At 48.6% G+C, this 15,951-nt stretch overlaps 1 protein-coding gene across 3 annotated transcripts in view; it reads right to left on the reverse strand.

Moving 5' to 3' along the window:
• Positions 1–15,951, reverse strand: part of RBL1 (RB transcriptional corepressor like 1) — a 1,112,731-nt gene that overhangs the window by 709,279 nt on the left and 387,501 nt on the right. For all 3 annotated transcript variants that reach the window (XM_069652118.1, XM_069652119.1, XM_069652120.1), the window contains one exon: positions 12,988–13,152. In XM_069652118.1, coding sequence (XP_069508219.1) covers positions 12,988–13,152 — 165 coding nt within the window. The remainder of the gene's footprint in view (positions 1–12,987; positions 13,153–15,951) is intronic.

Below are 15,951 nucleotides of genomic sequence, written 5' to 3' on the forward strand. Positions count from 1 at the left end.
ACTGCTAGCTCCCCTCGCTTTACTGAAGGACGAGTAATAGCGAAAGGAACCTCCCCTCCATTGCTGTCCCCTAGGACGAAAAGGCTGAGGTTGGCGAACTGCAACACCCAAAGACTTTGCTGCAGCTCTGGAGGTCTGCAACCTCTCAAGGCTCTCGTCAGCCTTGCTGCCAAAAAGGTGTTCACCGTCAAAGGGCATGTTGAGGAGCCGGGACTGCACATCAGGAGTGAACCCAGACTTCCGCAACCACGCAAACCTGCGCATTACGGTGCTCGCCACCATGGACCGGCTGACACAATCCGCCAAGTCCAAACCCGACTGAACGGCATCCTTGCCATCCTGAACCATAGCAAGGAAACCGTCCCCTTCGGGAATATGTTCAGCCGCTAATGCAACACAGTTCCACAGAGCGTGTGTGAAACAAGACAAGGCACATATGGAGTTGGCCGCCTGAAGCGCCATACCCCCAAAAGAAAACACTTTCTTCGCCCAGCCGTCAAAACGTTTGTCGTCCCTATCCGGAGGTATGGTAGGATACGACGCCTGCTTTGCCGGGGCCGTAGCCGCCTGCACCACCAAACTCTTCGGAGTGGGGTGCCTAGACAAGTAGCAGGGGTCGCTATTGGCTGGATGGTATTTTCGCGACAAAGACTTGCCCACTGCCGGGAGCCTCTCCGGAGCAGTCCAAGCCGCCGCCACCGTTCTCTGCAGAGCCATATGAAAAGGCAAAACCGGGTCAGTGGGGGGATCTAGATCAAGGATGTCCGTGAGATCATCCTGAACGAACTCCCCTGGGGGAGCTGACCAACCGAAGTACTCGGTGACCCGAGACATAAGGCGCCGATATGAAGAATCGGCATGAGTGCCAGGCTCCGGCCTCCAAAACTCCACCTCCGGAGAGGTGTCCAGTCCACTGGCATCATACAGCGACTGCCGCAGGTCATCAAACTGGCTATGGCCCTAGATAAGGTCATCGGGAACCATAACCGGAACCAAGCCGCCATCAGAGCCTTCATCACCCTCTGAAATGTACTCCAGACGGCGAGAGGAAGACCTCTGGAGATCAAAGCAGTGCCTGACCTTAGCCAGGGTCTTTCTAGGGGCAAACCTCATGCCACGGGGCCCCTCCGACATCACCGCCTCGAAAGGCGTCGAGGGCGCCGAACGAGTCGGCGTCGACAGAAAAGGCGTCAACGTCAGCTGCAGCGCCGCCAGCATCGGCGGCGTAGACACAGGCCTCGAAGCCGGAGCTCCGAGCGTGTCTCTCGACGACCTAGGTGCCGACGACCCCCTCGGAGGCGGAGCCTCGAGAGAAATCACCAACGACCTTGGCGCCACAGGCGTCGACGTCTTCTTCGAAGACGGCACAGGATCACGCGGTCTCGAGCGCGTCGAGGACCGGGACCTGGAACAGACATGGCGAGAACGGCTACCCTTGTCCGAGCGGGACCTCTCCCGCGAGCCGTGTCGACCACCCGAGCCGAAAGGCGTACGAGCGGTGTCTCTCGACAGGTGCCCTGCGATTCAAGAATCGCTAGCATCTGCTTCCCGAAGGAAGCCCATTCCTCCGGTGTCGCTTGCATGGAAGGATAAGCGACCCGCCGACGGGCGGAGTCCTCGCAAGAGGACGTGGAAGGCGACCTATGCCGGCGCTACCGGGAATGCCTCTAAGAGGCAGAGGAGTGGTGAAACCGACTCCTGGAAGGAGACCCACTGGACTTCCAACGATGATGGGGAGAGTCGCCCCTCGAGTCATCCGTCGAAAGCCCTGCAGACCTCGACTTCCGGGGCTTAGACACACGGCCTACCGACAGCTTCTTCTTGAGTTCCCGCAAGGCCTTTGCCGTGAGCGACTGGCAGTCGACACAGTCGTCCGTATCGTGGGCCTCCCCGAGGCACCAGAGGCAGGCGTTGTGCGAGTCCATGACCGACATCTTGGACCCACAGTCCCCGCATTTCTTGAAGCCCGGACGCGGGGTGTAAGACGAAGAAGACATCGCCACGAACAGGTCTACACAACAAACCGAACAGGTTCAGCGAACCGAGAATTGAAAACAGCAAACTCCAACGAGTCGAGGCGTACCGACATTCACGAAGCGAACACGTTCGCGGAAAAAACGGAACTGAGGCTATGGGCATCGTGCATCCTACTTATCACATCGGGTGACGTCGGCCGTCGGAGGAGGTCCTCGGGGACGGCACATCGACGTCATCGACACAGGACGCAGACGCCAAAGATTTTCTGAAGCAGCACAGCTGTGGACATTACCTGTCATAGATATGTAATACGTCAGAGGACCCAATCCCCTCGAATGTGTATTTTGTGAAACTACAGGCTACATTGGTGGCTTTCAAGGCCATGCTGTCCGAGGTAAACACCTTCTTGGCCATAGCGTCCAACCTCTTACCTTCTCTATCCGGGGGTAGATTAGAAGTGGAGGCTGCAGGCCTGGTGGAGCTTGTGGCTGTCTGCACAACAAGCCCTTCCGGAGAAGGGTGAGCAGCCAGAAATGACGGGTCTCCTCTTGTTGGTCTGTACTTCCCCGTAAAGGTACAGCTGACCAGGAGAATGGAGCAGGGATGCTGTCAGAAGGAGGTCAGGGGTTCTGCAATTGCTGGATAAAGTGGCATCTTGCATTCTCTCACAGTACCTTCATCCAATATGTCTGTCAGCTCATGGCCCTGAATTGGCACCAAGGGTGTCTACCACCCTTTCCACTAGGGCTCTGAACTTAGCATGGGTGTGAGTGCAAGGCTGACCCTACTGAAATTCTACATCTGGATATGTGGCAAGTCCGCCGACTTCGTGGAGCTCCTGGGCCAAAGCCAAAAGGCCTGCTTGCTCGTTGAAAAAGATCAACGCCTCCTGACACTGTATATATGGGATAGATGTCCCCTTGATCATCTCCTTGGTCGGTGCCGAAAATGGACACGATGGATTCGAAGAACATGGTCCTGGAGAGAGGGGCAAAGGATCCGTTGCCGATAGTCAGCGCTGAAGATTTCTCGGTTGATGGCATGGACATCGGGTCCACCAGGGTTTTGCACCACTGCAACGTCATGAACGTCAGCATCTCGACGCCCTCCAAAAGGGCCTGGCATCCACTGCTTCTGTGCCTGTTTCAGCGTCAAGCCCAAAGCCTTCTCCAACGCTGATGGTGTCGAGTGCCGCTTTCACCACTGAGGCTTGCTGTTCGGGGACGCACCTGCAGCTGCCTGCATCTTAAACAAAGCCAGCATTTGGCTTTTGAAATCTTCCCACTCTTCGACTGGTCGGCCCAGCTGAGGGCTTACCTTCTTCCCCACGAAGAGCCAGACTCGTGGCAATGACTCTGGAGCCTCATTTTCTTATGCAATGAAGACTAGGAGTGTCGGCTCCCTGAGTGTGACCGCTTTTAGCCTTCCATCGATGCTTTTCCTTCTTGGGGGTGGGCCCTTGAGTCTCGGCCTCGGAGGACCGGACGATCGAGCGCACCAGGATTTCGGGGATGGTCAGCCCATTGAGAGTTTGGCTGCCTGCTTGCTTATCGATTTCAGATTCATCTTGGAGCACAATGCACATCTCTCTGTGTCATGATCCGTACACAGAAATCAGACAAAGGTCTGTGCACATTTTAAAGTCTGAAATCTGGGGAGCGAGCATTTCAGGGTCGAGATCTAGAAAATATTCTTGATGATTTTAGTTAACAAAAAAAAAAAAACAGTCGAAGGCACAGGTCGTGTTCCTGACAGAAGGGTGTCGAGCGTGCATACAAAAGTAGCCGAGGTACAGGGCGTAGTGACGTGGCATATATACACAATGCGTGACATGTCCAGAGCAGACGATCGGGCATCGAGCAGGATGGATCGACGATCTGAGTCGAGGTCCACTAGGCCCCCTATCAAGACGTTCCCGAGCAGCAGAGCTGGATGAATATATTTATCAGATGAGGAATCTGCTGGAGAAAAGCAATTCATTTTGGCCATTTTGAGAGGGCGGGGGGGGGGGGTTCATCCCGTGCCCCCCGCCCTGCTGCATTGGTCCAATTTACTTTTAATCAGGGGTTTCACCACAAACTCTTACTGCCTCTACCCTGAAATCAGACATAGAAATATATACAAGCACTCAAGTCCTCTCCATGTAGTGTCTTGTGCTGCATGCTGCTCCGAGGTTCGGCCTGTCAGCCCCTGCATGAACTCATTTACAGCATGGACAGGGGGCTTGACCTCTGATGTCCGTTCACGGTCCTCTGTGCCCGGTATCCAATTTGTATATGCCTACTACCCGTACCTGAGAGTTGAGCCTTGTTGCTTTGTTCACATTACCTACCTTAAGAGAGGTGTGGCTTCCTTTTTTGGTCAGATGTGTTAGCCCTCCATCAGGGTTAGCGGTCGTAGTGCCCTCCACAGTGGGGCGCAAGTACAACATACCAGAATCCCATCGAGGAGGGCGTTTTGCTCCATCAATATCGGGGATTACCAGGACCTGGACTGTGGTTTTGAAGTCCTCAGGTGGAAAAAATGATATCTTCCAGAGGAGCTGCCACCTGCACATCAGGAACATAAGAACTGGACAACTTTGTCCTTTTCTCCTCACCCGAGGCTTGTCTGCCACATTCAACATTGTGCCCATAAAAAACCATTGGAGGCATGCTTAACACAATCACAGTGTTTTGAATTTTCTTTCACACAACCCTAAACTCGGTTTTAGTAACTCACTGAACCCTTCAGCGTTTCCCCAATGACTTCTGTGAAAGTCAGCACTTTCAAAATTTAAACATGTTGTTACTCACCAATACCATTCTCCATTCTCATTTTTGCTAAATCTTTATAAAGATTATATTTTGACATGTAAACTGTGTGGAAAGTCCCTTATTGTTGGTTATTGTATAATGATTTGTTATTCATATAGCGCCTTAAACCAAAGTGCTTTACAGAGAACAGATTTACATACATTTATCATCCCAACCGAAGTTGGTACTCATTTATCGATGTTGGCAGGATGAAAGGCTGAGTTGGCCTTGCCGGTATTTGAACCTGTGACCTGCAGATTACACAGATCGCAGCAGCGAGCACTCAATCCGCTGAGCTATCTTACCGGCTATTGTATGTTACACTGTACCCGTTCTCAAACCTGCCCTCCCCCACATGAAAGTATAGCCTTGACAATACTTTTAGATTGCTGTCCCCTCCAGCAAATAGATGTGTTCCCACACTCGGACGGGGACTACAGGCCACTCACTATAACGTCTTGGAGGTGAGTGCCCAAGCCTTTCAGGCACTCGCCTGTGACTAGAGTCAGATGGGGCTAGAGTTGGCAGAACAACGCACCTCGAAGTAAGCTGTCTCTCTGGTACAGCAACTCCAGTTCTCTGCTCACGTTCGGCGAGACCAGAATAACATCCGATGTTCATCCCAGATATTGATAGCATAGGCCGCTCAGAAGCAACCTCTTATGCGAACGGGCCTCTGTCACTACGTGCCCGCCTTGGAAGCAAGACGACACAGAGCAACACAGGTTCGGCCCACGCTTAGAAACCTCTGGGTATTAAGCGTGTTATAAATAACCTATCATATAATATCCAAGGATGCAAGTAGCCATTAGACCCTGGAAGTGCTGGAAAACTGAGGCAGGAACCTTTTCCGGTGAATGAAATGCATGACCATTTTAGAGATGTTAGCTACTCTGTCCCCTCCGGTGGAAGTCCCGATCAAGGAGAATGTCCAAGACCGGCCCCTTATGAACAGGAGGGCGTGGGACAGCGAAACTCTAGACTTCTTGAGAAGACCAAACTGCAACAGGCTGCACATCCGGTGCGAGTGTGCTGACGCCTTGTCTGGGCAGAGAGCTCGAATAACCCAGAACAGATTGGGAAGCACATCGGTGCCCACTCTTTTGAGGTGAGCCAATACCACTACCAGCACTTTAGGGAAGACCCTTAGTGCCAAAGAAAAGCCGAATGACAGGACTTGAATTGGTAGAGGCCATTTCCCACTTTGAATCTCAAAAACTTACTGCGCTTTATAAGTATGGACACATTGAAGAATGAATCTTGGAGATCCAGAGACACCAGCCAATCCAGCAGGTCCAGGGCCCAAGGGATCTGAGCAAGAGTGAAAATTTCAACTTGTCCTTATGTTCAAAAGTCACAGATCTAAAATGGGACAGAATTCCCCCCCCCCTCCCCAAATCCTCCTTTGTCACCAGAGATTAGGTTGAGTACGAACCCTTGCCTCGTTCCGAGCTACCGGGTATATGGTCCCTTTGCCAGAAGATGACAGACCTCCAACAGGAAAGCATTCTGGGGAAAGAACTGGCAATCCGGCGGGTGGTCCGTTGGGCGAAGAGAGAAACAAAGACAGTATCCCTTGTGATGATCTGCAAGGCCCAGGTGTCAGAAATAGTAATAACCAATTCCTAACCGAATTGGGGTAATCTGACTCCCATATGGGACAGGTGGAATAAGTGACTCCAAGGCATTGCACCAGGGGCAGCAGCAGGAAAAGTGGAGGTTGCGACACCTCCTCTGCCAGACCCCCGTGGGATGTTTGTTTATTTTATTATTTATATTGTGCACCAGGTATTCGGGCGCAAAGGCATAATGAGGGTTGTTCAGCTTAGGTTACAGATTATACATGGAAAAGTACAGCTGCTGTTAAAATGCTGTATACATGTACGGTCAAAGAAAGGGGGAATGTATATACAGTGAATTTACAGGAATGCTTGTGTGCCACATAAATGTACCTGCTTTCCTGGGGGGGGGGGGGGGGTTGATTCCTTCCCCTGTGGGCATTGGAGGAGCAGGAGATTTTGCAGTTTTTGTGGCTTGGAATTTCTGTAGCAGCTAATCAACCTCGTTAACGAACAGGTTGTTGCTGTCAAACAATATGGCCACACAAATGTCCTGGACATCTGGGAGAAAACCTAACATTCTCAGTCATAAGTACTGTGCTGGTAGCCATGGTCATGGTGACAGTCCGTTGTGTCGAGAAATTATTGAAGGATCTGGTGAGAGGGTCTCTGCCATCATGCAGCAGAGCCTCAAAACCATACCTCATCTCACCCTCAGGGATGTGCTCTGCCACATCAGATATGAGGAAGACCAAAAGAGAACTTGGCCTGTGCACAGGGGCACTGATTCAACGTAGGCCTAGGCTAGTGCAACCACAAACTTTCCTGCCCCAGGCAACCAGTCGTTGTCTCTCCCCATCAAGAGGCAAAGAGAGAAAGGAGGCAGTTTTTACTCTGTCAGTGGAAGACTGTACAACCAAGCTCTCCGGTGATGCATGGGCCGTAGAGCAGGTATTTTTTTGCTCTGTCATGGTCAACAGTCACAACTGTGCCCGGTTTATACCTAAACTCCTTGGCCAATCATTCTACTGCTTGGTTGAGAGGAAATGGGATTTACTTTTTAGGACCCTCATCCATAATGTTTGTCAGGTCGCATTGGACCTTGTGATGTGAAGGTGTCGACAGCCCAATGGGATCCACCACCTTAGCAATGAGGTGCTGAAAAGCTTTGAGGCTTTCCTGTGGTAGAAGCCAGAAGCATGTCTACTTCTGGGGAGTGTTCTGGTCACTTGGATCCTGCAAATCGGCTGCAAGGTCCACCAAGTCCCCCTGTTCACCGTACAACTCTTAAGGAAGTCCCGGCTTTCCCTAGGTTGGAAGGGTTCCATGCCAAAGGGAATGAGGTCCCCTTCCTCCTAAATGTCTTCTAGGTGAGACATGAATGCATCCCTACGGAGCAGGGCATACTCTCGAGGAGCCCAGACAGCACCATGGAGGGAAGCGTAGAGGCAGATGACTGAAGACAGAGTGGTGCAGCAACGAGACAAGAAAGATCATGTGCGTCTTGCGAGTGGCCAGGCCAGAAGGCGCATTGCCTCGTGACTATCAGTCTCTGCCGGCCTTTCCGAGCATGGTGTGCTCACAGTCTGTGCCAGCAGGGTTGGGGCCGAAGCACTCAGTGCCGATTCTGCCTTGACAAAGACGTCAAGCATCTTAAGTCTGAATGCCTCCCATTCCTCTGGAGTAGAGGAATGGATGGGGGAAGGTACCGGTTAAGTTGTATCCTCAGGAGAATCTCTGAAGTGGTGAATCCTCCTCTTTGATGAGGAAGAAGAATGGTGTTTGGAGAAATGCCTGGAAACCGGTATCTCTTGCAGTGCTTCTTGTTGCTCTTTCAGACCAAAGACAGTTCTTCAGTGTAGCGATATGCGGTGGGCAACCTCTAATGAGTCCGGTTGATCACTTCTCCTTGTGGGGGAAAGTGAATAACGCTGCCTTGAGTTCTCGCTGCATGACAAGATCACCGCAAAACATCCAACACAAAGTGTTCAACGACGGCCCTTGCCCGTTTCAAAGAAACTCTGTTCCTTTGATAAAAAGCCAAAACACCCTTTCCTAACCCGTGCTGCCATGGCGACTATGGCGTCCTCTCCACAAACAAACTATCACGCTGCAAGGAAGAGGAGGGGCCAATCAAGTTCGTGGCTACCCGTTATAACGCTTCCGGGTAGCTGCACTCGCTGCTTCTGATTTTCGTCAAAATCGCTGAAAGCGCCCAAACCCACGTCTTGTTCCCTTTGACTGCGCTTATCTTTTCCTGGCCTTTTTTGGACCGCAGTCTGTGTTTCTTGAACTCTTGCTTCCTTGTCTGTTTCCTGTTTGTTACTTACTGAACTGCTTTCACGTTGCCAGACCCCGGAACACTATTTGACCTGCCTTGCATTCTGATTCTGATCTGCATCTCTGTCCGCACGCTGCCGAACCCCGGAACGCAATTTGACCTGCCTTGCCTGCCGATTCTGTTCTGCCTTACTGTCCGCACGATGCCGAACCCCGGAACGTTATTGGACCTGCTCTGCCTCTACTGTTCGCACCGGCTTTCCAGCAAAGTCATTTCCAACATTTCAGGCTCAACACGCCGGATTAAGGAACAACAACTGTTTACACTGTGGTACTATCATCACCTACCTGAGCAAATCTGCATGCCCGATAGAATAGCGCAATGAACTAGAGACTGATTCCCGGCGCTCGGGTTGTTAGGCGTCCTCGTTTCGTCGGGATAGTCTGTGGACTTGAGACTGCCAAACTCTGTCTAGGCGTCTTCGTTTCGTCGTGAGTTAGGATAGGTTGGGTTTGCAGAGTTTGCTCAGTAGTGTCCTTCCCTTGTCTACCATTGGTAAGTTTCACTGCCTATTACCTGATTCCTGATTGTCATTTTTGTCCTTTCCTGAAATTGTTTGTTTTCCGCTCTATACTCCGAGTCTTCTGATATATGGTTTAACCCCTACAGCCTCTATTCTCAGTGTACATCAGCCATCATTACAGTGTTCCTTGATCAGCTGCTTTTCTACGCTCCACGGCGTCTGTCTCCATCTCCAGCTACAACAGTAGAACCATCTTTCGACTAATTGGTTCCTTTGCAATTTTATTTAGAAATACAAAGGGGCACATTGATAGGAAGAACTCAACGGCTACACTTCGAGTTCTTCTACCAGGCCTCCTGATCACGAGTCGGGCCAACTTGACACTGCACCTTGGGGTGCATTAACTGACATGGTACGCAATCCCCGAGTATCATTTACCTCACTAAGGTACTAAGGGCAAATTCCCAGAGGAACTGAAATGGATATTCGACGGCCGTAGTCAATGTAGGGCTTAAATCCCAAAGACGTTGGGAGATTAGTAGAGAAAAAAAGAAAAGCAAACACTTCAAAAAAGGGATGTGCCGAAAACTAGCAATTGTGCAGAAAAAAAGGAACTAAGGTCTTGTGGCGCAGAGCCTCGATCTATACTGGCCCTGATGTCATGTTTGGCACAGGGAACGTAGAGGCATCTGGCGGAGCCGACGCACAGCCGTGCTGAGCCTCCTGATGGCAGAAAAGATATCAAAGTTGAGGAATCCGAGGGAGGAAGGAAGCTATTAGAAGATTGGCTTTAGACATTTTCATACAGATCCTCTGAGTTTTAGGCCAAACAAGGGGCGAGGCTTATTCCATTCTGTAATGGTACGATGCTTGAGAGAGAACGTTTGGCGGGGGAAATATATAAAGAGTCTATTCCCAATAATATGGATGTGCAGCAGCAGTGATGGTACACAGATTGCGCTGGGTTAAAAATAAAATGGTGGTGCTCACTTAAATCAATTCTAGGAACATTAAGTTTCACCTTATTTGAAGTAGTGAATTATTGGCATGAAACCTGGCACTCCTACTCGCTGGTACTCTTGTATTGTATATTTATATAGCGCATATACACAGAAAAGTGTTTCAAAGCGCTTAAGGAGGGTGGGAACATGGGAAACAACAGTCGCTCAGAGCCCTTGAAATTCAGAGACGATAATAGTCTGCACAGGCAGAGTAAGTGCGTAAGATACATTTAACAGTTGAGACACAGCAAATAGGCCCGACAGCGATTCTGCAGTTTTACCAGTGTGATAAAGGGGAGAAGACAAGGGAGAACAGACAAGAGGATCTTCAGGCACGTTGCATTTGGATCGTGCAAGTACACAGAACGGGCACAGGGAGGGGGAGGTCCAACGGCACCCAATCGGCAGAGACTAGGGTAAGTGCAGAGAGAGCCACTCTCAGGTTATTTCGAAGTGCAGTGAAGGTGAGGTGTAGGGCCCTGAGGAAAGTGCGTAAGAGGACTGGCGGGGCGGATGGGACCTGTGAGACTGAGGTACACAAGGCGGCCAGTCAGCAAGCTGTAAGAAGACGAGGGAGAGATGGAGAGAGCAGAGCGCTGGGTTAGCAGGGTAGAGGGAGAGAGAAGGAAGAGGAGAAGGACGGTCAGAGGAGTTTCCGGAAGTTTAGAAGATCAGGCTCAAGACGGAGGGTGGCGGGGAGGCTATTTCAGAGGGAGTCACCTGCTGAGGTTCAGGATCTCCCTACAAATCTCTGCTTGGAAAACCGGCTCAATCGCAGAAGGTTGGAGGTAGAATGTGCGGAGGGATCATGAGGGACAGTTTTTAGGTAGGCAGGACCCAGAAAGTCTTGTGGCCAATGCAGAGTCTCTTGAACTTGATCCTTGCAGCCACGAAGAGCCAGTGAAGGGATGTCAATGCCGGAGAGATGCGGTCCCCGGGCTTGAGGCCAAGGATACGTCTTGTGATTCTGCTCTGGATGAGTTGCAGAGGGCGCAGGGCAGAAGGGAGGTTTAGGAAGAGGCTGTGTCAATAGTGCAACCTAGAGAGAACCAAGGCTGTGGAGACAGTGAGCCGCTGGGGGAAAAGTGAGAAAAAGTAGAGTACATCTGAGGAGATGCAGCTGATAGACTTTTTAGAGATGTGAGAGGAGAAGGAGAGTGTAGAGTCGTAGATGATCCCAAGGTTTTTTGCCTCGCAGGTGGGTGCAGGCACAGGGCCAAGAGAGGCCGCATAGAGGGAAAGCAGGAGCAGGGGTCCCAATGCGAACGATCTTAGTCTTACTGGCGTTGAGGCAGAGGTAGTTTGCAGCACACCATGACTGAATAGTGGACAATCTGATATGAGCGAGGGGGAGGAAGTGGCTGAGGGTAGCCTAAAAGATAGTTGTGTGTCATCCGAGTAACACTGGAAATTAGAGGTGAAAGTGGCAATCACATGTGCCAAGGCAGCCACATAGACATTGAAGAACCAGGGGAAGAGATTAGATCCCTGGGGAACGCCACAGGTTGAGAGCGCAATTCGAGAGAAAGGCTCAGAGTTCCACCTAGGATGGACAGATGGAGAGAAAGGAGATTAACGCCAGGGCCTGACCTGTGATTCTCATGGTGTCACAGACTTGCGATCAGGATGTTGTGGTTAACCGTGTCAAAGGCAGAGGAGAGGTCAAGGACGACAGATGAGTGTTAATGTCAAGTTTTGAGAGCAGGTCTTGACCCAGGTGCTCTGACATGGACCCTCCCCCCCCAATCCTAGGAGCCATTGAACTGTTCATTTCCTGAGAGTGGACAGCCACTTAGTTGAAGGTCACAGAACTTCACTGGGTTCCCAGGAATCGGGAAATGCAACTCAACTGCTCTGATTTCAACAAGATTTACTCACTAATTACTGATGACGCAACATGTAAACTGCTAGAGTGGCTCTGGGGCAAAGGATAAGGTATGCCCATAATTGGATTACACACACAGCCTGAGGAACAATGTTGAGTGGACTGATGGGCAAACTGCTGATAACTCTGTATGGTGGTCCCTAAAACGGAGCTATGACCAAGAATCTATCCCAGGCTAACCTTTTTTTGTCAGTCTCTGCCGCAACAATTGTGAACTAGCTCCACCTACTCAAACTCTTCCTCCAAGCCAGCTTAACAATGTTGCCATTGGCAGCGAGAGCTGGCTCGAGGAATTTCCTATACAGGATTGCAGAATGTAAGATTACAATACCTAGCATTCAAACACAATAATCTGGATCCCTCAACTATAGGAGGGTTGCACAAATTACGCTGATCAGCTTTTATTTGCCAGCTGCCTTTTGTACATATTTTAAGATATTATGTGCAGTGCATTTTTAACAGCTGTGACGGGCCTTTTGAGAGGTTTGGCTCAGTGGTTGTTACATGGTACGTTTTAGCATTACTCATACTTTTATTACCGACTTCTCATATGCATTTAAAAAACATGCAATTGATAGAAAACAATTCAAGGCGGCCCTCCCACTGCAATGGATGCACTCAGGCTCCATGAGAACTTTGTGAGCACATGTTTACATGGAATGAGACTTATCCTTAAGAAGGTGACATCCAAACCCATAAACGCAAGGCTGGGCAAACCCTCCTAACCTTGCCTCATCTCCTCACCCAACCCAATATTTACCACCAATACTAAGATTTTTTTCCAAAAGATTTTAGCATTTTAACCACTCCTAACACGAGCGTGCGTACTACTCCAGGACTGATTCAAAGAACCTCAAAAGGAAAAAATAAAACTTCCCAAAGTGGCTACTTCATTTATCTTTTCAAAACCACAATGTTATTTTTTTTAACTGCACAGAGAGATAGAATTTAAGCAATTCAACATACTTCTTCACAGGTTGGGACTTTGTTTTCAGACGCCTGTAGCACACTCCACAGAGCAGAGCCATGCCCCCACGCACGACTCTCGAGAATCTGCTCCTCTATGCTGTTGAGGTGTTTCACCATGTCGCGGGATAAGCCTTCTTCTGATCGGATCAATACTTCTATTACCTAAAAATATAACGCAACCAAGTTAAGAGACATTCATTTTTTCTAAGACGTGAATTAAAAATGGACATGATTAAATACATGTGACAATGACACTTGCGAACATTTTTAGGTGAATGAAATTCTTTACATTTCTTATGTATCCACTTTTATTTATTTGATTTAAATGCAACTGATCATGGTTTGGAGTACTTTACAACATGCAAAGTGAGGAGGTGAACAAAGTGATACTTTCCTAAGCAGGATAGGAATATCATGCTAAAGGATAGGGAGAAGGTTTGGTGGGGGGTGGGAAGTGGGGGAGCCTTGAGGATGTTATGGCAGGTAGTGATGGAAGTTTATTAGGCAGAATTACATTTTTGGGGCTACTGCATTCTCATATTATGGGACCCCGCTCTTTGCATTTTGTCCTTTATTTTTTGGGGTTCCAATTCCTTTCGGTGGTAATAGGTTTTGCTGAAGTCCTAATGCCATTACACTCCCTGTTCACTCCTTTTGAATATATGGTCAGGCCAAGGGGTGTTTCCTAAGCACTCCCTTTGTGCCCTAAGCTAGTTATATCACCTTAAATTGGTTTTAGGGTGTTTTAGGGACCAGACCAGTGGCAGCTAATATTTAGTTTTGGCTTCATCAGGTGTGCAAGCCAATTTACCACATTATCCCAATGTACTGTTGAGCTACGCTAGCTTGTATTTGTATCGTGCCTCATGCCATAAGTAATGGCCTCGACATGCTGTAGTAAGAATGGCCCTTCGGTCAGACCGTGGTCTGAAAATAAGAGCATCACAATTCATGCAGCAGAAATTGCGGGGTATCCAGTGTATGTAAAACAAATGTCTAGTGTAAAGACAGTGGAGGTGACGAGTAAATAGAGAAGATTAAGAAGGGTTTTTTAAAGATGAGAGGCTATGTGACAGCTGCACCAATGTTTTTCGAGGGACTAAACTGTTTGTTATGGGACGCAGCATTATAGGAGGAATGAAAGTGAAGGAGTGAAAGTGAATGAACCCCTAGGGAAACAGTCTACAGTTTAAGAATCTGCTATTTATGGGCCACAAGAATTGGTTGCGCTCTACGTGAGTGACTAGCCTCCAGAGAGTTGCCAAATCCATGTGGTCAGTGTTGATCCGCAAGGACTTCTGGTGCCTTTTGGTCACTTATTAAATCTAGAGGAAATGGGCCGGTTGGAACTTTGGTCAACGCTGTTGGGGAAGCCAACTGGGTCGAGCACTTTGAACTTCTTTATGCATCAACTTCGCCTAGGCTTGATGTGAGCGGGAGTGGTGCTTTTGTTGAGGGTATGGGCCTTTTGTTGGACCTTTTCAAGCACTGTGGCAATACATGTCATTCTTTTAGAAAGTCGATTGTCCCCTAACCCAGTTTCCCTCTGGGAGTTGTTTGGTGAGGCATCGGTTGGGAGGAGCCCAGTTGGCTTGGCCAAATTAAAAGAGCTTGCCCACTTGTCACTGCTGGAGGTTGGCTGTTCAGAAAAAAAAACTGATTGACAACCCGGAAAGGGGGAAAACATGTTTATTTAAGGCTGATTGGGCACACACAGTAGCAGAATTTCATGCACTCTGTCATAAGTCATCTTATTTCTGACCATAAAAAGCAGGGCTGTCTGGCCTCCTATCTGTTAATTTTTTGACAGTAGGGCGGCACGCTCTACTTTTCTGAGATTCCGGTTAAATCTAATAAGGACTAGAGAGATGCTTCTGAGATATGGTTTGGCAACGGAAGCTGGGTCATTTTGCAGGTTTCGCAAGAATTGTATGATTAGAGAAACACCACATCTACTTTTGGAATGTCAAGCCCTCTTACAAAAGCAGATTAAATACTTGCACAAATTCAATAAGATGAGGTGTGAGAGAATTTAATTAATTTGGCATTGCTGCTTGTCTGGCAATGCTAGCCACTGATGCAGGGATGGCATTTCTGGAGGCTCTTGGCCTTGACGGTGCTATAAATGTAAAACAGATGCTGAAATAGTAATTTTAAATGACCTGCTTTTCATTTGTTGTTTTCTTCTTTTTCCTAAAGGTTTATTCTGAAATGTAATGGTTTAAAAAACATTACCTCTTTTCTTACTGGTTTTCTTTTATGTCTGATGAATACTTTGTATTATTTAAAAAAATGTTAAAGGTTAACTTGTTTAACCAATAAAACATTAAAAAATGTTCTAAAAAAATAAGAATCTGCTATAGCTTACATGCAGACTACATGCATTTGGCAGTGACTATGCAACAGCTAAACTGAAATTTTCGTGGCACTTGGCTGTATTCTACGCGATAGTGCATCATGCAGTGTACATGCAGTGTGAATGCTATGCAATGTCATGCAAGTTGAAGGTTAAGTGAAGAAAAGTCTGATCTAAATAAGGCAGGTTTGCTTGTCGATCACATTAGGGAACTATTTTATATCAATGATAAATTAGTGGTCAGTCAGCTGGTGTATGTCCGTTGAACAAGGAGAGCGATAACTGACACTAAGTAGCCTACACAGATAAATGCAAACCAAGTGCCTTGTGAATAAGTAAAGGTTTTACAATATTCCTACGGGGTTTGGTTGATCCAGAATAGCTGGGTTAACATGTACCCAGACTATCACAAATTTCATCCCACTCCTTTCAAGCTGCTTTGCCTCTACCTGATGCCTATATCCTTCATGTAAGCCCACATCCCTTTGCCTTTTCCTCTGCAGACTAGCGTGTACTTGCCAGTTTTACAGAACAGTTAGGAGATGTGCCAATTAAATGAAATTGGGGCTGTAATGTCCGGTGTATCTAGTAATGTGGACTTGTGC

The sequence above is a fragment of the Ambystoma mexicanum genome, chromosome 3p, assembly GCF_040938575.1.
Source record: "Ambystoma mexicanum isolate Mex_15411 chromosome 3p, UKY_AmexF1_1, whole genome shotgun sequence".
NCBI lineage: Eukaryota > Metazoa > Chordata > Amphibia > Caudata > Ambystomatidae > Ambystoma > Ambystoma mexicanum.